The 23,331-nt window shown below is 41.7% G+C and overlaps 1 protein-coding gene across 2 annotated transcripts in view; it reads left to right on the plus strand.

The window, feature by feature from the left end:
* The window catches only part of DOCK4 (dedicator of cytokinesis 4), a 245,960-nt gene that overhangs the window by 216,188 nt on the left and 6,441 nt on the right, over positions 1-23,331 (plus strand). Inside the window, exons 37-49 of one of the 2 annotated variants that reach the window (XM_035128338.3) lie at positions 2,021-2,107; positions 3,238-3,342; positions 8,633-8,774; positions 10,271-10,437; positions 12,451-12,537; positions 14,127-14,303; positions 15,199-15,282; positions 16,399-16,518; positions 16,831-16,952; positions 17,918-18,038; positions 20,247-20,328; positions 20,518-20,627; positions 21,546-21,713. In XM_035128338.3, the coding sequence (XP_034984229.2) occupies positions 2,021-2,107; positions 3,238-3,342; positions 8,633-8,774; positions 10,271-10,437; positions 12,451-12,537; positions 14,127-14,303; positions 15,199-15,282; positions 16,399-16,518; positions 16,831-16,952; positions 17,918-18,038; positions 20,247-20,328; positions 20,518-20,627; positions 21,546-21,713 (1,572 nt within the window). The remainder of the gene's footprint in view (positions 1-2,020; positions 2,108-3,237; positions 3,343-8,632; positions 8,775-10,270; positions 10,438-12,450; positions 12,538-14,126; positions 14,304-15,198; positions 15,283-16,398; positions 16,519-16,830; positions 16,953-17,917; positions 18,039-20,246; positions 20,329-20,517; positions 20,628-21,545; positions 21,714-23,331) is intronic. The other variant, XM_035128339.3, reaches the window with a different exon arrangement.

A 23,331-nucleotide genomic window follows, 5' to 3' on the forward strand; every position in this document is an offset into this window, starting at 1 on the left:
TAATATATAGCACTTTTCTATACAAAGTGAGTTGTCCTTTTTTAAAAAAATTCTCATATGAAATCTGAGGTTGGAAATTGCTATGCCTCTTAAATGCCTTTTCTGCAGTTATTTAAGCAGGGGCCAGTAGTTTCATCCTGCACTAAGAAGGCTGCCTTGAACAAGGGATTGGGCTAGTTGACATCCACCATCCTTAACAGTGTTACGGTTCTACGAGAATTAATCAATTCTATAGAACATTTCAGTGCACACCTAGTTTTTAATCTCATTCAAGTGATGCAACCATATGCTTAAACCGACTTTTAAAAAATATTTATATTTTATTGAAGTGATTTCAATTAAAAGAAATAAATTGATATAGAAAAAAGAAGGAAAGGTGAGGGGAAGAAAACAACAACAAAGATACATATATTGGTGTGTGTGTGTGTGTGTGTGTGTGTGTGTGTGTGTGTGTGTATGCATATATATATATATATATATGCAAAAATGCAATATATGACGTTCCCATACATTTTTCTATAAATTGGTATAGTGTTATTATCCTAATACCTATGCAAATGTTAACAGCTTACTACATTTTGTATAAAGTCCATACAGTGGTATCTCGGTTTAAGAACAGCCCTGTTTACGAACTATTTGGTTTACGAACTCCACAAAAATGGAAGTTGTGTCCCGGTTTGCAAAATTTACCTCGGTCTAAGAATGAAATCCGAATGATGGAAAGGCATCGGTGGCAGGAGGCCTCATTGGGGAAAGCACGCCTCAGTTTAAGAATGGTTTCGATTTAAGAATGGACTTCCGGAACGGATTTAGTTCATAAACCGAGGTACCACTGTATACATATATTATCATATTTATCCAAGCAGAGTCTGCGCCTGTAAGCAGTCCATTCATAGCTTGCTTAAACCAACTGTTTGTACATTAGCAAGCATCTCAGCCAGTTTGCCTAGCTGAAAACTGGTGGGTTTTCCCCCTCCTATTCTAGGCTGATACAGGTTTAAACTTTGCGTATTCCCAATGGCATGGGTAGATTTTTGAATATATATTTGATTTAATGATCATATTTTGATTGGACATTTACTTTTTGTTGTGTCCTTTTCAAAGGAGAGCAATGCTGCTGGTTTCAAATGGCCATGGAGCCTTGGGGAGTCTGTTTCTTGATGAGCACACCCCATGTGCTATCAAGATGGTTACTAGCCACGATGGCTGTGCTCTGCCTCCACAGTTGGAGGCCGTAATACTTCTGAATGCCAGTTGCTGGAATCCACAGGAGGGGCGAAGGCTCTTGCACTTTTCCATAGGCATCTGACTGGCCACTGTGAGAGCATGATGCTCAACTTGATTGGCCATGGTTTGTTTGGAGAGAAGTGGTTTGTTTGGAGAGAAGCCTTGGTTCACACATTGCTCTGGCTTCTTTCCTTCCCGGCACAGCAGCCAGGAGTAGGGTAGGAGGAAAGCAGTTTTGTGAGTTAAACCATAGTCTATTTTAAGCTATGGTTTAATGTAGTGTGTGAACCATGCCATTGGCTGAATAGTAATTAATGTACTCACAGTTTTCTTCCACAACTAGCATTGGCAGTAATTGCGGAACTCAAGTTTAACAGACCTAGATTTTAAGAACCCTAAAAAGTTCCTATTTGAATAATAGTGCTGTGGAATTGAAACCAAAAGAGAACCTTAACCCCCCAGCACCCAAAAAAGTTCCTATTCTAGGAATGGTGCTGTGGAATTGATTCTTGACAGCTGCTGTCATGTGATTTGGGTTTATTTTGTACGACAAGTGCTCTCAGTACCTGTGAGTGCAGTTCGCCAATCCCAAAAAGGAAGAGGCTTTATAATACCATATTGTCAGTTCTCATAAGCAGCTGTTTTCTGCCTGTTGGTTAATGTTCTCTGAAAGCGCTGGTTAATGCTAGATTGTACTGCCAACTGGGACACTTGAAACTCTGTTTGAAACAACTAAAAAGCATTTAAGATCCTTCTCTTTGCCGAACATTCCTTTTTTCTTGCTTGTCTACAGTGCTGGGAGAATGGCATTATCTTATGCAGGAAGATCGCTGAGCAGTATGAAACCTATTACGACTACAGAAACCTCAGCAAGATGCGGGTAATGGAGATAGATGTATTTGGCCATTAAGAATCAGTATAAAACTGGCTTTTGTTTAGTCAGCAAGGCAGCAATTTAATTTTCCCCACTGAAACTTTCATGCTGAAACTATGATGCTCATGTTTTGTTTTGTTTTGACTTAATCTTTTTTTTACAACAGGTTCTTACAACCTAGCAATCCCTGTTCTAGAGGGCTATAGCTAGAAAGAGCGAATAAATGGAAAAGCTACATTTGTTATTCTAACATACATGTTTGCTTGGGTCAGATTGTTGCAAAAAGGGAAAGCAAAGACACTCACACTTCTATGTTATTTTAAAGCATAGTTCAAATGCTCTGTTATTTTTGTGAATTGCAGTGTATGCAATTGCAGTGTAGTCCCTGTATTATATTGAGACTGCAATCCTATATCCACTCACCTGCAGGCTTCTGAACTCAATGGGACTTATTTCGCCATAGACTTAGAATAGTACTACTAACCATTTATATACATTAATAAACTTCATCTGGGAAGCCAAACAATAGTCGCTATGCTAGTTGTGTATAAATAACATGTGGCAATGCATTTCTTTTCCCATTTCTACTAAAATCAACATTTTCAACAGCAGATTGATCAACAGACCTATTCCATATCACGCAGGGTAGGGGATTAAAATGCTACTGGCCATGCCCAAACTCTTAACTAACTTACTTAAAATCCTGGCAAAAAAACACATGAATCAGGCCAATTCAAGCCAAGACACATTGTGCCAGGTTGAGGCAGGATTGTACTTTGCATTTGCCAAGCATCATCAACTTCAATACTTTTCCTACTCTAATTTCGTTTTTAAACCACAGTACAATTCTGCCTTCCACATTGATTATATTTAGACTGATGAATCTCTGAACACTAAACCATGATCGTTAAGTAACACTTCTGTTAATTCTACAAACACTGTGCTACCCCTCATGTTCAATTTGTCCTCCTGTCAATATAATTCCAATTGTATATTGACCAAAGCAGATAAGCACAAGTTGAAAGATACATTCAAGTATCTTTATGTGGGCTGAGGAACTCTCATTTACCTTGGTTGCATTTTAGCTGTTGATATTGCTTATCTGATTTGTTTATTTTCAATCTGATCTTACTCAGGTGATGGAAGCTTCTTTGTATGATAAAATTATGGATCAACAACGTTTGGAGCCAGAGTTTTTCCGAGTTGGATTCTATGGGAAGAAGTTTCCCTTTTTCTTACGAGTGAGTATATAATGTATCTACTTATGTTGCACTAAGGCCTTAATTCATGACTGAGCTAGCTCAAAACCTTTTGCCGTCTGAAGCAGAGCACTAAATAATGCTCTTTCCCCCAGCTATAAGGTCACACACACACACCCCAGCTATAAGGCCATCGTGCTTCACCATGCAGACATAAATTCCTGATTTCATCAATACCACTGCGGCCCTCCAGATGTTTTGGCCTACAACTCCCATGATCCCTAGCTAACAGGACCAGTGGTCGGGGAAGATGGGAATTGTAGTCCAAAAGATCTGGAGGGCTGAAGTTTGGGGATGCCTGTTATAGAGAGTCAGACCATTGATCCACCTACCTCAGTACAGTATTGCCAATGGTGACTGGCAGTAGCTCTCCGAATGCTACCTGGAGATGCTGGGGACTGAATCTGGGACCTTTTGCATGCAAAACAGATGCTCTAGCACTGAGCTAAAGCCCTTCCCCAAAACATATAGGAATCAGGCTTACAGCATCTCAGACTATCTAGGAGCTTAAAGGTGTGTGACAGGGTCAACTGTGATTCATGAAGCCTCCCCATTTTAAATGAATAGGAGAGGAATACTCCCCTGTGGTCATTCAGGTCATTGGCATGAACTTCAAGATCAAAGAAGTTCCAATAACCTTTAGTTTCATTGAGGCTATGCCTTCCCTCCATTTTTCCCCTCTTTGATTCTGATATATAGCTTTAATGAGGGAAAAGTGAGCATGCAATCGCCATCCCACCTACCTACTTTATGCAGGCTGCTCTCTCAGTTCTCTCACCATATCACATATGAAAGTTGGGGGTCCCCACATTGCTGGGTGAGTGCAATGGAATATACAGACAGACACCCACCCACACACTTACTAAAAGTAACATGACACATCATATTCTCTTAGGTGTTGTCTTAGAAGTAATTTGATTTTGTTGCAGTGTTTGCCTTCTGTAGTTCCATTAGTCAGTTCATAAACAGCAACAGAGGTATTAAATAATTTGAGTTACTTGGGACGGTAAGTCAGTTAAAAGCTCAAATGTGACAAAAGAAGCATAATCCTGCATCCAGATTGCTAATGGGGCCCAGATGGTTGGAAATCATAACACTGGTTCTAGCAAGACTGCACTGCCTTTCAGTACATGACTGGGCACAATTGGATGTTCTGGGTTTGTCCTATGAAACCTTCCACGGCTCAAGGCCTCAGTACTTTCCAGAATGTCTCTCTCCAGATGAACCTGCCTTTACCCTCGGGCCATCATCAGAGGCCCTCCTCTCAGTGGCCCCTGCGGCAAAAGTGCAGAGGGTGGTGACAGGAGAGAGGAACTTGTCAGTAGTGGTCCACCAGCTGTGAACTGCTCTCTCCAGGGTAGCCTGTCTGATGCAAACATGGTCATCTTTTTGGTCCTGTGCCAAGACTTTGCTTTACCCCCTGGCATTTGGTGGTTGATGCTTTTTCTGCTGCTGAAATTTCATTGTTATTCTTTAGCTGGTTGTTTTAATGGTGGAGCATAGTGTAAGTAGGCTAGAAACTGGAGATTTTAATGCTTGGGTATTCATGCACATTTGTGTCTTATTGTACGTGTTTTCCTATGATTCCATTTTATTGATGTAAGTTGCCTTGAGACCTTTGAGGTATATGGGGCAATGAACTAACGAAAGAAGAAGAATAGTGATAAAGAGGAACAATAGTAATAATCTTGCAGAGTGATTATGTCTGCAGCAATTTACAGGGTCCCTCAAACACAGACTTTTAGATCAATGCCAATTTCTGAATCCTTTTGTAAGCCATTCCAGGAATACAAGGTTTACTCGAGGTGTGGTATTTTTATCTCCTTCAAGGAATCTTTTCGGCTCCCATAGCAACGTGAAGTGGTTCGATTGTAAATAATAAGAATTCTACATGGTCCATGCTCCTATAGTTGTCAAGTTGGTAATTGTTTGTGTCTGGTTGTTTTCAAGATAATTGTATCATCAAATCCTGGAGAACCACCATAAAGATGTATGGGGAGAAACCCAGTGAATTGCTTTGCTACGAGATTATATATATATATATATATATATATATATATATATATATATATATATGGAAGTGCCAAAGGCATATATTATTTACAACACACTGAACGTAGGGAAATTAAATATAGAATTAGTGAGGTTCTTGTGCAAGTGGAGCATTACTGATCTGAGATACAGGGAACTGGAGTGGAAAGAGATCTTTTAGTATCAGTAGCACAGCTATTGAGCCATTCATGAGCCTTCCAAATCCTGGCACCAGCGGTGGCTGCTGATCTGGGACAATGGCTAGAAAGGCATTAGAAAACGCTGTCACCAGCGAGTGGCAACTGAAGGAAAAGACTCTTAACAGCAGAGTCATAGGTCCATGGTAGAAGCAAGGGGATTGCTGAATTTTGTACTCCAGATGCACAGCCACTGACTACCTAGGAAAACCCATTGTGGACTTAGCACCATGTAGATATGCCCATCTCCTGCCTTTGGTGCCTCCACTGCTGCCCCATATGTTTTGTCTTTAAAGACATGGGAAGCTTCCCCCCATAACTTCAGATCACTGCTCAGTAGTGGTGATCTCTTCCTATCCTTAAAACCCAATGCACTGTCTTACTGCCAAGGAGATGAGTAACTATATTGAAGGGAGAGATTTGCCAATTGTGTTATTGAGCTAAATCTGATCATATAGTTTGCATTGTATAATTCTGATTGTATGGCTTAGCCCCCCATAGCCCTAAAATGCTTCTTAAAATGCTTTCCTTTTTTCCTCGGCGTCTGTGCACCAAAGTGGGCCAAAGTGTAATAAAAACATTCAAGAGCAAGACAGAATGCCCTGCTAAGCTATCAAGGCCGGATGACTGTCTTGTCTGATGCTAGCAGTCTGACGCAAAGAGCAGGCAAGATAGATAGGAATTCAAGCCCCCACTCGAGGCCGGGTGAGGATGCTACCGGCACAGGACCGGACACGGATCTTCCTTATATGTACTTGTGACCCCCTTGTGTGCGCACATTTACAGAGGAGGGGGAAAGGAGCCCAAGAAGTGTATAAGAAGCTTTGCAAATTTGTGTTTCTTTACTCTTGTTGTGAGCTGATCACCAAGGGTCTCTTAAATTTAAGAATTAACTTCTTTCTCTGGATTCAACCCTCGGTGTCTTGTTGACTGTCTCTGTCCCTGCCTGGGCGCAACTTAAGGACCCTTATCAGCTAATAAGGCTACACTATAAACTTTAGAACTTTAGAGTAACTTTAGAAGACATCTGAAGGCAGCCTGGTATAGGGAAGCTTTTTAATGCTTCGTGTCTTATTAGGTTTTTATATATGTGGATAATACCCAGCTCTACCTCTCTTTCAAATCAGAACCAGTGAAGGCGGTGAAGGTCCTGTGTGAGTGTCGGAGGTGGTTGGAGGATGGATGGCGGCTAACAGATTGAGGTTGAATCCTGACAAGACAGAAGTACTGTTTGTGGGGGACAGGAGATGGACAGGTGTGGAGGACTCCCTGGTCCTGAATGGGGTATCCCTGAAGGACCAGGTGCACAGCCTGGGAGTCATTTTGGACTCACAGCTGTCCATGGAGGTGCAGGTCAATTCTGTGTCCAGGGCAGCTGTTTATCAGCTCCATCTGGTATGCAGGCTGAGACGCTACCTGCCCGCAGACTGTCTCACCAGAGTGGTGCATGCTCTAGTTATCTCTTGCTTGGACTACTGCAATGTGGGGCTACCTTTGAAGGTGACCCGGAAACTGCAACTAATCCAGAATGCGGCAGCTAGACTGCTGACTGGGAGCGGCTGCCGAGACCACATAACACTGGTCTTGAAAGACCTACATTGGCTCCCAGTACATTTCCGAGCACAATTCAAAGTGTTGGTGCTGACCTTTAAAGCCCTAAATGGCCTTGGTCCAGTATACCTGAAGGAGCGTCTCCACCCCCATTGTTCTGCCCGGACACTGAGGTCCAGTACCAAGGGCCCTCTGGTGGTTCCCTTGCTGTGAGAAGCCAACTTACAGGGAACCAGGCAGAGGGCCTTCTCGGTAGTGTCACCCGCCCTGTAGAACGCCCTCCCACCAGATGTCAAAAAGAAAAACAACTACCAGACTTTTAGAAGACATCTGAAGGCAGCCCTGTTTAGGGAAGCTTTTAATGTTTGATAGATTATTGTATTTTAGTACCGTATTATGTTGGAAGCCGCCCAGAATGGCTGGTGCAACCCAGTCACATGGGCGGAGTAAAAATAAATAATTGCTGTTGTTGTTGTTTACTTTGTGCAGTTTGTTAGGGGCTTCTTTTGCACTTTGAGTAAAGGCCATGATAAAGAAAAATAAAATACATTTCCCATAAGGGATATACGGCTGGTCTGGCTTGCCTTTATAGTTAGAAACATGAACAGCAATCTACAGTGAAAACTAGATAAAATATCCATAGTGCTCTAAGAGGTTATTTTTAGTCTTGAAGCTAACCCAGATGCATTCCTACGGCTCTTTCTCCAGGGGTTTGCAATACCTACAAAACAGAGTTTCTTTGTTTTGCTTCATTTTGATGGTAAAGAGATGGAAAACAATTGAAAAGAGGAAAAGCAAGTTAGGCTTGGGAGGAGTTTGAAAATCTTGAGATTTTCTCTTGAGAAATAAGCTGCAAATGCACTGAGATCATTCAAAGAGCAATAGTCCCTTTAGGAATATATGGAGCTGCCGTATACCGAGTCAGCCCATTGGTCAGAATTGACTATACTGACTGGAAGCAGCTGTCCAGGATTTCAGACATGGAACATGCCCTGCCCTACCTGGAGATGCTGGGGGTTGAATCCTGGGACGTTCTGCATGCAAAACAGATGCTCTTCCAGTGAGTTACATCCCTTCCCCAGTTCTACAGCACCGCTGGATATTTTCATCTTTATAGATTGTTGCCGGTTCTAATGCTTCCTTTTCCAAATTATGTGTTTGGAAATAAGATCACTCTCTTCTTAAAATCATCTTTATTTTTAAGAACTGTTCTGTTATGCAATGATCACGAAGAATATCACATTGTACAAAAGGTGTGATTACATGTAATCACTAAAACTATACACAGCCTGACAAAAACGGAATGGAAGAATGGGAATTACAAAGCTTCTTGACTATGACACAGTGAAAAGGCTTCCAGTGTTTTTTATTTCTAATTTGGAGTGTGGGGGAAGAAAACACCTTTGTGAATTACTGTATCTTACTGGCTAATGGTAGCCTCTTTTTTGTTGTTGCTGTTTTCATGTAACTCACTTTGCTTTTATTCCTCCCAGAACAAAGAATTTGTTTGCCGAGGGCATGACTATGAGCGTTTGGAGGCTTTTCAACAGCGGATGCTGAACGAGTTCCCACATGCCATTGCTATGCAACATGCCAATCAGCCCGATGAAACCATCTTTCAAGCAGAAGCACAGTGTATCCACTCGGTCGACAGTACAGTATGCCTGCCTTAATGCACACAGTTTCACCTGTAGCATGATTGAAATGAATGAAATTCCTCCAAAAGCCCACTTCAGCCGTGCCAGTGCAAAGGGTGTCTTTTTCTTCTTTTTCTGACAAAAGTATGGAAACAATGAAATAACATATACTAGTAGTAAGATCAGCTAAGTTCATTATTAGCATGCATGCTCCCCGCCCCCATGGGTGTAATCAAAGGAAAACCACTGTTAGCACTGGTGAAGCTGAAATGAACATTTTTCTTTTAGTTATGATGACCATGTTGCCAAGACAGAGCAAGACAGAGAAATGAGAGAGAGGTATTTAGGAGAGCAAAACTAAGGGGGCAGCCCTCCCATGGCCCGATGGGACTAAACATGCTCAGTGGCTGCATAATTATTGTCGCGGCTACTCCCAAGTAAAGACGCTCCAGTCCGCTCTGTCTTTAAGGGTTTTATTGTGCATACTATTTACAGTGCAGAGATAACAGAAAACATGACCTCTTAGTTACTCGCAGAATCCTGCAATGGCGCCCTTCTGCTCCTGGGCCAGCATAATAGCTTGGGCACCTCGAAACGCCGCCCTCTAAACCTGCGTTTGGGTGCGTGCCTCAGTTCGGGCGCTGGAAGCGGCTGTGCTCCTTCTTTCACTTGTTGGCTAGGGCAGTGCAGGGGCTCTGATACCTCGCTGAGCCTTTCCTCCTCCATTCCGCTCCACTCCTCATTCCCCCCACCTGACCCGCTGCTACCGCTCTTGCTGGGCGAAGTGCTGGTCAGGATGACGGGGGGAGGCTCCCTGTAGGGAGTCCCCCTGACAATTATATTTTGGGGAAGGGGAATTTACCGTAATAGCATATCCTGAAAGAAGCTGTGGCAGGTTGACTAAGACGCTGGATAGAAGTACTCCACATGGCACCATTTTGTTGTCCCAGTTGTGGTGTTATATTTAAAAATCCATGGTGCCACTGTTTGTGGACCCTAACTAAGCTAGAATACTCACAGCTATGAATATCTGTTATTTTATTATGTTGCTTGTGCACTAGACTGCAAAGAATCATGGGATTCCTTTAATTCTTTATTAACAGGAAGTCACACTTGATTCCACAGATATCATTACCCATTTCATGAATCTGGTTGGGGTTTTAAACAAAAACCATGGGAACTATATTTCCTGTGCTTCCTGGTGACCACAAAACACTAGGGCTCATTGCAAACGTTTCTGTTGTGAGCATTCACCACTGTCATTAGGCAAATTTTGGACTGAAAAGAGGCTGGAAAGTGGGTGAGGGCTTGTGGTGGAAGCTTCTGATATCATAATAAGGGCTCAATGTTTATATTTTGTTTTCAAATGGCAAACACGTATCATTTGTACGGACCTTCATTTGTACAATAGAGTCCTTCCTTCTAGTGAAAAGGGTCATCTGTTTAGCTTTGCTGGTTGGAAAGTTGGCTTTGACCTTAACACCTTACACATAGACCTGCAAATCTATGCCGTGACACCAATTCCAGAAAGCCAGGAAGTGCTGCAAAGAGAAGGCATTCCAGATAACATCAAAAGTTTTTATAAAGTGAATCACATCTGGCGATTCCGATATGATAGGCCGTTCCACAAAGGGACCAAAGACAAGGACAATGAATTCAAGGTATGATGTTTCCCCAGTTCTGATTGATTTTATGCATTTTATGCACCTTTCTGGAATGAGGAGTTGGCCCCAATTCATATGACATTTAATTGCCCACGTACTTCCACAGTACATACGACAGATATGAGGCTAAACAAATATCAGAAAGATTGGTTTGTATTATGCAGCAATTGTCACCAGATAATTAATCCTGCTGTTCTGGAAGGCAGTTAGGTTTGGAGATTTATGTCTAATTGACATAGCTGCAAAAGAGAGAATAGCCTATTTAGAAACTCTGGAAAAAGTTTCAAAATATTTGGCAGGGATTCCTTGTATTTCAAGTTTATCAAAACTGTTAGTTTATTGGAAAATGTACAACCATTGATTTCATCTTTGTCTGGCTGGGGTTCCATTCGGTTTATTTCCTCCTCCTGCTCTTTCCTCTTTTTCTTTCTTTTCATTTTGGTCTGTGGATTTCTGGTTGTTATTATTATCCAATTTTCCCTGAAATTTGATGTTCCCTTTGGCAGGATGGCTTGGCGATTAGGAGAGAAGCAGTGGGGGGGACGGGACGAGGGTGACTCACAGGTTGATTGTGGATGAAAGGAGAATTTATAGTTGTAGGCTTTTTTGAAGTTAGTGTTTATGGACATCTTGCATGTGGCTTTTAAAAAACCCAGAATTGCCTTTTGAAATGCCCTCTATGTGTGTGTGTATGTGTTCAAATTCAAAGCCTCCTTGGTGTACAGAACTAATTTCCCCTCCTGAATCCTATCTAGTGTGAGATTTTTCACTCATAAAGATAAGCTTCCCATTATATTTATTGGTTTGCATCCACTACTGATGTGAAGCCAAGAATAACTTTCTATAAACTGCTTTGAGGGTTCTTTTTTGTTTACTGTTTACAGCTAAACAAAAATTTTATGAAATAAATAAATGCAGGCCAGATAACATTGGCTGAATATTTTCTCTCCCTACACATTTCTGGGGTGTGTGTGTGTGGTGGAACTATTATCAATTTATTTTTGCATTTATATTCTAACTTTACTCCAAGGAGCTTGAGGTGGTGTATATGGCTGCCCACTTCATCTCCATGTCAATCCTATGAGGAAGGTTAGGCTGAGAACTGGTGACTGGCCTAAGATTCCCCCAGTCAGCTTCATGGCCAAATGAGGATTTTGACTCCTGACCAATTTCCATGGCTGAGAGGGGATTTAACCCCTGTTTTCCCAGGCTCTAGTTCAATGCTCTTCACATTCTCCTCCTCTTAGTATAAGAAGCAAGAGCCTTGTTTTATACCCCTTTCCAATACCATGTCTCAGCATAGCTCCTGTCACCATATTTGCCTAGATAAACTTGAAAAGAGCCATGCACATTCTTCCGTTTGTCTTATGGTTGGACCTAAATTGTAGAGGGTGTTCGTTTCTCTACGTATGTCGGCTGACCTGTGGATGGGAAACTAATATGCTGTGAAGTGGCAACAAATTCAGTAAAAGGAGACCCACCCCTGAATGGGATTAATGCTGCTAATGGAAGCAGTCTGATTAATAAGAGAAAAACCCAATCCCCTGGCTAGCGGTGACAGAATTTAATGGAGCCACTGATTTACCCGCAGCCTTTGCTATTCATGCTGCACAGGTAGAAAGGAAGGGCCAAGGGGAAAATGCTACGCCACCTCCCAGGCTGGGTGCAATAGAGAGGTCTGAATCCGGCCCACTGCCATCATGTGCTGTGGTAGCAGATCAAGATCCAGCAGATCCTGTGCTGGCCCCTCTCTGTACTTCCCCAACCCATTTTGGGGGTGGGGTGGGAGGTGGGGGGGTTCTGCTGGCTGTTTCTGGAAGGGGAACCATCCGTGGTGTCTTTTGCCCAAAACTTGGGCCGCCACTTTGGAGTGCCGCTTGTGGATGGCAGCAGAGACCAGCAGATTTCGCTCCAGGCTGGGTAGAGTAGCACCTGTGCTCCACCCGCATCCACTCCAGAAAGCGGGTAAGGAATTTGGGCTGCTGTGTAATTAACGTTCCTTTGTTTCAGAGTTTGTGGGTGGAGAGAACCACACTGATCTTGGTGCAGAGCTTGCCTGGGATTTCACGTTGGTTTGAAGTGGAGAAACGTGAAGTAGTGAGTATGGATTGAATTTGCCCTCGCCACGCTCTTAAGTCATTTTGGGTACTGACCATAGTGATAGATGTATCAGTCTGTAGCCCCTCCTTTTGTATGTGTTACTTCTGTCCGGTTTCTATATTCGTATGTGATTTATTTATTATTTCAAAAATAAGTTACTTTCATCGGTATTCCTCACAGGATAAGTATTTAGATGCGTATTTTATATCAATGCAAATGCATTTTATCTAAAGGAAAATGTGCGTTAGGCACATCTGTGAGCAAATAATTATGTGACAAACATTCAAAGAGGAAAATCTGAAGAACAAGTACCATATTTTTCTGTGTATAAGACGCCCCCTATTTTTGGGGACTCAAATTTAAGAAAATGGGGGGAGGGAAGCCTCAGAGTTGTTGAGCTTTTTGGGGGGAGATTGCACAGGGTTGTTGAGCTTTTTTGGGGGTTCCCCCCAAAAAAATCGCTCACCTGCACGCGGTGCTAAATCCGCTTCTCTGTCCCCTTGCCGGCAGAAACTGAAAACGCCCACCCAATTGCCGCAACATCAGCCAATCAACACCAGCCCTTGATGCAGCATCCAATACCACGCCCAATAGCTGCTGACAGCCATGGCAGCAACCAATCAAATGTCCACCCTATGCACTATCCATGTATAAGATGACCTCCACTTTTTAGCAGAATTTTTAAAGAAAAAAAGTCTTCTACACAGAAAAGTACATTACTTTCCAGTGTGTGTATTAGTCCACTCAGTACAAATTATATTGGTTTATTTGCTGGCCAAATAAAATTATCCCTCCTATCTAGTTGACCACTCCCCTCTGGCACTGTTGTAAATTAAATTAGTTAGATAATAGCAAATAGCAAATGAAATGGTATGGTATGCGGTGTGTGTGGAGTGAACGAACTCAGTACAGAAATTATTTCTTTTCTTCCATTTATATTCCACTCCTCTTCAGCTATCAAACCCAAGATGACATAAATGTCATTCCCATCTAAGCACTGACCAGATCTGCTTAATTTCAGCAAAATAGTGGTCATATCTGCCTTGGGTACACAATGCTCTGGGACCATATCCTGGGAACTGCTAAAACTGGATAGAAGCTCATCCCATGAAAAAGACAGAGAGAGGGAGAAATAAAGAGATTGTTATATAATCATTTCTGAATGTGAATAAAAATTAACCAAGTGCATTTAACATAAATGTAAATATAGAAATCTTATAGCTATAGTCATTGCATATAAAGATTTAGTTCTAAACCACTATGACAAAGACATGGCATGTATAGTTATGACATCCCTTCCATGCCGCTTTTAGTTGAGGTGCAGGGCTAAATAAATAACACTATATAGTAGCTTTAACACCTCTTGTAAGTTTGGTCACAGTTTCCACCCGACACTCTACATATCCTCAAGCTTTCCAGAACATCACTTGGAAGTGGGGTGGTGCTTAATTTCTCTTCAGCCAGAATAGTACATCTTGCTCTTGCCTACAGCATCAGAGATGAGGTTGTCAAAGCTGTTGGCAGTTGCAAAGGAGCTGCTAAGTCCGTGTCAAATAAGCAGATGCATTGCTGTTGATGGTTTTCAGGTGGAAATGAGCCCCCTGGAGAATGCTATTGAAGTGTTGGAAAATAAAAACCAACAACTGAGGACACTGATCAGTCAGTGTCAGACTCGACAGATGCAGAACATCAACCCCCTCACAATGTGTTTGAATGGGGTCATTGATGCAGCGGTGAATGGTGGAGTCACCAGGTACCAAGAGGTATGTCATTCTTACCTAAAGTGCTGGGGGTTAAGGTGCATTCTTATTTAAAGCCCCTCTGCTCCACCTTACTTAGCTATATAATAATATTTAACTTAATCCTATCTGTCACACTAATTGAGACTGTTTAGAAATCTGATTGACTCTTTAGGCTGAGATAGCATTTATCACCTTTTTATCCAGCCCTTCTTCCCAGATACAATCCCAGTACTTGGGGACTGTATCTAGGTCAGACATCCCCAAACTTCGGCCCTCCAGACTACAATTCCCATCATCCCTGACCACTGGTCCTGTTAGCTAGGGATCATGGGAGTTTTAGACCAAAACATCTGGAGGGCCGCAGTTTGGGGAAGCCTGATTTAGGTAAACAGTCATACTCAGAGAAGTCCCATTGAAATAAATAGATACATCAGGACCATTAATTTCAATGTGCCTACTCTAAGTAAAACTCAGTTGGATGCAACCCATATGACAGTTACCAGCAATTTATTAAAACCACAAAACCTTGTGCCATAATAAATGTGTTCAATTTTAAAGGGCTGCAGGACCTTTCCTTGGTTTTGCAGACGTGCTGATTAACACGGAATGGAAACTGACACATTTTATTAAGGCAGTGTTCATCAGAGAACCTTGGTTTAAGGTGACAGGCAGCTGCTCATGCACCGTTAGATGTAAAAACGAGTGAGTCACAACACGGTAACAATAATACCTTGCAAACATGTATTACCGTGGAAATGAACTGACCGTGAACTGGTGTTGCTCTTTTGAGCCAAAATGCAGTTTAAGGAGATGGCAGGCTGCTGTCAGGAGGACTGGGTTTGGATGGAAACTCTTGTAAACACAATGTACTTTGAACTAACATGTAGACCCTGTGCTACAATTGTATTTTTCTCAGGCATTCTTTGTGAAGGAATATATCTTGAACCACCCAGAGGATGGAGAGAAGATCGCATGCTTGAGGGAACTTATGCTTGAGCAGGTAAAGGGGAACCCACCCAAGCAAGCCATGTGCTGTCTGTTGAAATTGACATGCACCCAGGAAAAAGCACAACAAGGCAACATTCTGCTTTTCAGAGGGCTCTGGGATTTGTAGAACTGATGTTCAGATGGCAATGCTAAGGGCGAGTGAGCAAGCTAAGTGTTGTTAACATCATCCCTCTGATCTTTTAAAACTGCTATTTCTCTTGTTTTCGGCAGAGCAGCCTAAACTGAAGAGTGGGTGACAGGCAGAACTTTGCCACATGACTGTCTGCATATTTTTTAATAATATGCTGCTTGAAATGTACTGTAGGAAGGATTCCATCTGGCTTAAAGCAGGGAATGAAGGGGATCAGAAACAAGGGTGGTTTTAAAAAAATATCTTAAGATTACTTTGCGGTATTAATTCTTAGTCTCCTTAAAACTGGAGATGAATTATGCAGTCTAGCAGCTATGTCTTTTGCAGTTCACTGCCCTTTAAATGTCCATATTTCCAGCGGGATTTAATTTCTTGGAATAGCTTTTGAAATGTATGCCGTATGCTTACAGCAGGCTCCAGGATCCCACAAGGATTGCTCTCTGCGTAGTGGCAAAGATCTATGCATGCAGAACTATGTTCTTCCATATCCAACAGCGAGCTGGTTTGGGCATAAGCCATAGTTTATTGTGATGGGAGCAAGTCACAGTGACTTTCTCCAGTGTAGTCATGAGAAGGAAACAGGAGTTTTTGCTTCTCTTTTTGATTAAGTACACTTTGGGATTTTATCTGAATCCAGCAATGGGTTATGAAGCTGACTTGTTTCAACATACCATAGTTAAAATTAGTCATCGTTTATGGTGGTTAATCAAACTATGCTTCATTTAAAAAATGGAAGCGGAAGCTTCCAATTTCTTCATAGCTATAAGGATGGAGAAATGAGGAGGGAGAGCTCACTGTGGTTCACTCAAGTCGCCATAAATAATATCATGGCATCTGAACTTCCTCAGCTTCATAGTTGCCTGAATGTTAGCTAATTGTTCATAGTAGCAATTTTGGAGTTACATGGTTTGAAATTGCTGTCATAGCAAAGAAACGTATGAAGACAAATAATAATCATTCTTCCTTTGTTGTGTGAAGGCCCAGATTCTGGAATTTGGCTTAGCTGTGCATGAGAAGTTTGTCCCTCAAGATATGAGACCTTTACATAAAAAACTAGTGGATCAGTTCTTTGTGATGAAATCAAGTTTGGGAATACAGGTATGTGTGATTCATGATGAAAGGCCCTTAGGTTGTACATAGTCAGTATATTTATTAAGCAACAGACAGTGACATCTTCTGGTTGTAGGATTATATTGCATCACCGTAATTTATATCTTCCTGTTACAAGGGAAAATGCATATTGTGGGAGGGCATTAAAAAAGAAAATTCTAGTTTCCTTAGTTCATAGTATTAATTCTTTTTTACAAGATACTTGCCATATATAAAAGTTGTCTTCAAAACAGCAAAGTATACTCTTTTAAAAAAAATTTCTCCTGGTCCCTAATATTTTAAATTTAAATGTATACTTAGGAATTTGCTGCATGCATCCAGGCCAGTCCAATTCACTTTCCGAACGGAAGCCCCCGCATCTCTAGAAATTCAATCCCTGTTTCTATGAGTCCAGAGGGTGCCAGAGTGATTCCCAGACGCAGGTACGTGGAAAAAGTGAAGTTCCGTGTTTCCAATATTTGTACAAGGGGACCAATTCTCACAAAAGTTGGACAATCCTGAAATAGATAAAAAAATAATAACACCAGCTGCCAAGGGAGGTTATAGTGATTCCTTCATTTAAAGGTATTCATAAAAATAAAGTTGGGCAGGCATTTGTGATGGAGGGCAGAATGCTTGAAGTAAGGGAGAAACTGTTTTAGGGCACAAATTGGATAATCCCATTAGTCTTACAGTTTTGCAACACTCTAGGACAGGGTTTCTGGCTGTTTTTGGACTACAACCCTCATTATCCTTAGCTGGCAGGACCAGTGGTCAGGGGTGATGGCAGTTGTAGTCTAAAAACAGCTGGAGACCCAAGTTTGGGAAACCCTGCTCTACGATACGGATGGGGAACCTGAAGGCTTCTCAGGTCCTCTTGGAGTCCACCAGGCTCAGGCCCAGCCAGGATTGCCAGTGGCTAGAGATTATGGGAACTGTAGTCCAACAACACCTGGAGGCCTGTAGGTTCCCTCCTTTCTCTGCTATAGGGTGAGCTGCTGTTATTGCCCCACAACATTCTCATGGTCAGTTGTGGGTTTTTTGTGGTTTTGTGTTTTTTAAAAACCACCCTAAAGAATATGTGAATCCACATTAAAATCTAATACTGACATGCGGAAAAGCAGTCTTGAGTGCTGACACATTGGCCGAGTACACACCGTACATTTAAAGCACATGGCTTCCCTCAAAGAATCATGCGAGTTGCAGTTCACCCCTCACAGAGCTGCAATTCCTAGCACCTTTAACAAACTACAGTTTCCAGGATTTTTTGGGGGGAGGTAAGATGGCTTAGTTGTATGGTGTGTGTGTGTGTGTGTGTGTGTGTGTGTGTGTGTGTGTGTGTGTACACTATATGACAAACTGATAAAGGATCAGAGTGGATGAAAACTTGTTTTCTTCTTTGTAACAGCCCCTTAAGTTACCCAGCGGTCAACAGATACTCTTCCTCATCATTGTCCTCTCAAGCCTCTGCAGAGGTCAGCAATATAACTGGACAGTCTGAAAGCTCCGATGAAGTTTTCAACATGCAGGTACAAAATGCTCCCTTCATCTAAAACTGGATCAGTTTATATCTTTCTGAGGACCTTTCTAGTTTGGGGAGGTTGGGGGTACTATTTTGAAGCGGTACGGAGGGAAACAAATTGGATGTGTTAGAAGTACAAATAAAAAAAATGAAATAAATCTTGCAGCATCTTCAGCTGAGGATGCTGCAAGATTTATTTCATTATTTTTATTTGTACTTCTAACACATCCAATTTGATCAGCTCAGGATTAGAAATAAAACTTGAAACGATCAATCCCCATTCCAATATTATTTATTTATTTAAAATACCCTTTTTATTTTATAATCCTGACAAACAAAGACTAATCATTCAGTAAGTGCTGGGAGGGAAAGCTCTAGCTCTGCCTTTGGCAAATCTCCAGAGAAAAGCTGTTCTTCACTTAATGGTGAAGCCCACAAGGTTCAGTCTCCAACTGCCCTTTGTCAGGCAGACTCCATATTCAAGAAGAGGATCTTAAATATATTAGCATCAAGGTTTTGTCTTACTGTACTCTCTCCATTGGGGATGGGGTGAGTGGGTGATAAGCCATGCTGCTCCATGACAACAAACTGCACAGCCGTTTAAAATATTGTCACACAGAGCGCCAGGTCTCTTTGTAGATTATTTACCCTCATATTCCACTTTTAAGAGGAGATATTCTTACAGGTTTCCTATCAGACTTCTGTGATTATGCTGAGGCAATACCTGGACAGTGTCTTGGAGCAGACAAAGGAGTGTTGAGAGCTCAGGATAGTCTAGTGATGTATTTCAACAGGATCTGTTTTTTTAAGCCATTAGTTCTTGATACAGATAAATGTATTAAGATACATGCAAAGCTGCCACATACAAGATCCATTACTTCAACATCCCTTCCCAAAACACAGTGATTTGAGAACCTTGGCTAACGATTCCTTCAAAATAGATCAGTCACAAAAGAGGTTTCCCTCTCTCCACCCTGGCGTTTTTCTTGTATGGTAAATATAGGGAGAGACATTTCAGTTTTTAGAGGCATGCTGTCCACCATTTTTTTTAAATAAATAAATAAATCTGACTCTCCAAAGTGCTTCAGAGGTCCCCACTTTGGTTCAGGGATCTCTCCCTCACTTGGGCAATCCTCAAATCTGTCTGAAGTAACCCCGTTTCAGTTCATGATTCAGAGTCCATACACAACTTTTGCACACCCCTAGTTTATGGACCCTGTAACCTAGTAGCATTTTGGTGTGCCAGCTGCATTTTTCTGGATATCTGATGTGGAAGTAGTGAACCTTCGGGTGTTTGAGTGTTGAAGCTGTGCATCACTTGTACTCAACCTGTGTACAGTATTTGGTAAATAAATTCAAATTTTTAACTAGGCCACGAGTCTCCAGTGAACTCCTTCCAAAGTAAACTAAACCCGGGTAAGGGCTGTACCCCTTGGAGAAGTGGGATGGACATAACAAAACAAAGGGATCATAGAGTTGGAAAGGACCCCGAGGGTCATCAGTTTAGCAACCAGAAATAATTTTCTATGCATAACATTCAAAAACACATTTTTAGTATTTTATTGTGGCCCAATTTGCTAGTTTTATTTAGGGTAGCAAGTGCAAGATGAGAATATTTTTTTCTGTAAATAAAATATTCTTTAAAGGTTGAGTACATTTGTTAATGTTTCTGATTGTTTGCTGCCTTTCCATGTTCCTTCCTATCACACAAAAAAGGCCCACTGTTAATCCTGACACACAAAGTTACTAGGTTTACTGTATGGTTTGTAAAGGCAATAAACGGAGCAAAAAGATGAGGTTACGGTTTTGGGGTGAGAAGTGAATTTCAGCTGCAACCACGTACATTTGGGTACATCCCTTTGAAATCTTCTCAGTAAACATGCGCAGAATTGCACACCCAATCATATATTTGCTCCAATTTATCTTTTGTTAAATAAGTCAAGCCTTGGATCCTGTATGTTGAGCCTCTCCATAGTCTACCACAGTGTTTCTCAACCAGTGTGCCTCCAGATGTTTTGGGACTACAACTCCCATCATTCCTGACCACTGGTCTTGCTAGCTAGGGATGATGGGAGTTGTAGTCCCAAAACATCTGGAGGCACACTGGTTGAGAAACACTGGTCTACCATACCATGAATCAGAGCATGTTGTTGTTCACCTGTTTATCATCATGTCACATGAGGACATTGAGATTTTGTGGCTCTTGTATTTCCAGCCAAGTCCATCTACCTCAAGCCTGAGTTCCACTCATTCAGCTTCACCTAATGTGACCAGCTCTGCTCCATCCAGTGCCAGAGGTTAGTGCTTCATTTCCTAAAGTTCCTTCCAGAAGCTTTCTGTGCACTACTAAATGATTTTAATGCAACCCATTTCTCGATCACACCATTTTGCAGTTCTGCAGTGCGAGGCAAGCCACTGTAGAGTCTCTGTCCAAACTGAAGGTCAGGAGAACTGTACTGATTCTGCAGGTTTTTCTTTTGTTCCAGGCTCGCCTCTGTTGTCTGACAAGCTTAAACATTCCAGAGAAAATTCTTGTTTGTCTCCAAGGGAGAGGCCTTGTAGTGCCATTTACCCAAATCCTGCTGAGTCTTCACAGGTAGGCATTGCTAAGGATGACTTGACAGGGCAGCCCTCTCTCAAGTGGGATTCTGCGGGGCAGAAATGGTATTGACCTACCTACCGAATTCAAACAGGTTACTTTTTGTGCATGTAAAAGATACAGTAGATCTTTTGAGCATTGTTGATCTTCCTCATCAGATGATAATGCTTAGATGTTTACTTTTAGGGTAAGTAATAATTCAGCTCCTAAATTTCTTAGCTTGATCCATTATGGCAGTTTCTTGAAGAATAGCAGAGAAGTGTTGTGAATGAAGAAAGCCCATGATTTTTGTTTTTGCTTTCTCCTTTAGTGTCACTGTTTTATTATTTGAAGCAGGGCAGACTCCTTTTCATACGAAGTTCTTGTAACATGAGGTCAAAGTACCTACCATTTTCCATTTACATGATGCTATTTAAAATTGACAGCCATTCTTTTTAACGATCACATTTACCCTTGGCATATTTCTTGAAACTTCTGTAGACCATTCCATCCCCACACCATGCTATTAACAATGTAGTTCTCATGCTGAGACTTGGAGGAACCTTGGAGCAGGTTCCCTGTGATTTGTGGAGTTTCTGCTCTGTTGGTAGAACATTATTGCCATTTCAAAGGATCTTCAGAAACGAATGTCCCTTGGGTCTTTGTAATTCATTTTCTCCGATAGGAAGCTCTTGCTTAATAGTTCCTCTGCCATTCTATAACGTGATCTCCTCTAGTCTTGTTATGACTTGCTGGTTGCCATTGTAGCTGACATTTGCTCAGCGACAGCAAACATTATTTTTGAATCAGCCTAAACTTTTCTATCATCCGCTGGAGCAGCCAGGGCAGGAAATGGGCCCCCGGAGGAATGTTCTTATGTTAAAGTGGCTTTTGGTACATGCCACAAAGAAAGAACTGTACCATTTTTGCTCCCAGCCTGCAAACCCTTGCTTTGCCAAGTGGAATGAGGCCTCTATTCCGCGCTGCATCCGAGATTCACCAAAGGAGCCTGAGGAGCACATAGGCCCAGTATCTGCTCACCCAGAGGCTTACCTGACAGGGAAGTCTCACAATCTGTCAACAACCTCAGTAGCCCCCGACAGGGTAAGTAGAAAAAAAATACCTATTTCTCATGCAAACATTATGGAGAACGACTCAAGCAGTTCCTTTTCTCTGTCACCTCTTTAAACTAAATCAAAGAGGAGAAGGATATTTTCTTGTGGTGGCCCTGTGCTATAGAACATCACCATAGCAGGGAACTCTGGGCTATCACTAGAGAGTTGGATATGGGGTGGGAGAAATGGCATACTGCTTTGTCACAGTTCACCAAGTCATTATTGGAGGCAATAGCAGTTCCCCTGTAGCCTCACATTCAGAAATACTACCCACATAATACCTACCCACATAAGAGAAAGCACTGGATATTGAGATCCAGGTGGTCATTTGCCTCAGGGGAATAAAAACAGACCTGGAAGTTTCAGTAATTCATTTCAGACCATAGAAACCTCACTAAGGGCACTTGAAAGCGGTGGCCAGACTTGGACGACAGGTCTTTCATTCTAGCTTTCTTCATGTTTAGGGTGGCTGATCAGGAATCTGCCCATTTGTATGGTTCCTTTCCATGCTGCTTGCCTTTTTCTGTACTTTCCTATGTCACAACACCAGGACAAGATCATTATTTGGTAACGACGTGCCTCGTTTTTGTAAGGGGTGAATTTAGTAAATATGGGACACAATGGTGGTACAACATGGGCTTTAGTCAAACTATTTCCATATTTTACCACCGCCACTCAGATTTCCCCATTTTTAACAAATTCACAAGCTGGCCTGTTAGACCGAGTTACCGTCACATTTGGGCGGTCTGATCGTTTCCTGTTCTGAGAATGTGGCTGTTGGCTGCGCTGTCACAACCTGTCATGCTTATTCTCCATCTTCTAATTGACGTGTCTGCATGTCGATGTTTCTAGTGATAAAGCTTTACATCCTCTTAATGTCTGCTCTAGCTTCATTGTAGTTGCCACACCTTTTCCCCTTTTCTTTCTTCGCAAGTACCCCACAATTCCCTGTTCTCATTAATGTATTGTTTGCCTTGGGTATCTGGCAGTTCTTGTCTTATTAGTTTGCTTCCACTACTTTATCAGTGACTTTGGTTCCTTGGCTGGTCCCTGTATACTCTCCTACAGAAAAGATCTGAAGTTCTTGCAAATGTTGCCTTTGCTAACCTTGATTTTGACACGTTTGCTTAACCAGTATTTAAGCTCTTGCGATGTAAATTGGAAATTACTAGTAGTTTAGCATTCACATCCAATGACCTTATGGGTGCTTTCTTCCTTTTCACTAGCTCTTTCAGGACCTACTAATGTTATTTCTATATAAACATCTAAATCTACTTTATAGTCTTCAATTTAAGTGCATACCTTCACTCAAACTTCATTTGTACATCTTTGCCTCACTTCCTATATATAATAAGTAATTGCCCTTGGAGGGAGATGTGGGAACTGCCTTGGGATTTTTTTTTATAGGTACCATTGACTAAATGATGCTACTTTATATTCTAGAAGAAACTCTGTTTTGTTGCCTTCCCAAACTTGGTCTAAATGGTTTGTCTGATGATTGTATCTGCATTATTATTAAACCATCATTTTCAAAGGAGATTGTAAAATTCATCCAGTTGACTTTTGCTAACAAGTTCTTAATGACATATAGTAATTATTATATAATA

The sequence above is a fragment of the Zootoca vivipara genome, chromosome 9 (assembly GCF_965207765.1).
Source record: "Zootoca vivipara chromosome 9, rZooViv2.hap1.1, whole genome shotgun sequence".
In the NCBI taxonomy this organism is placed as follows: domain Eukaryota; kingdom Metazoa; phylum Chordata; class Lepidosauria; order Squamata; family Lacertidae; genus Zootoca; species Zootoca vivipara.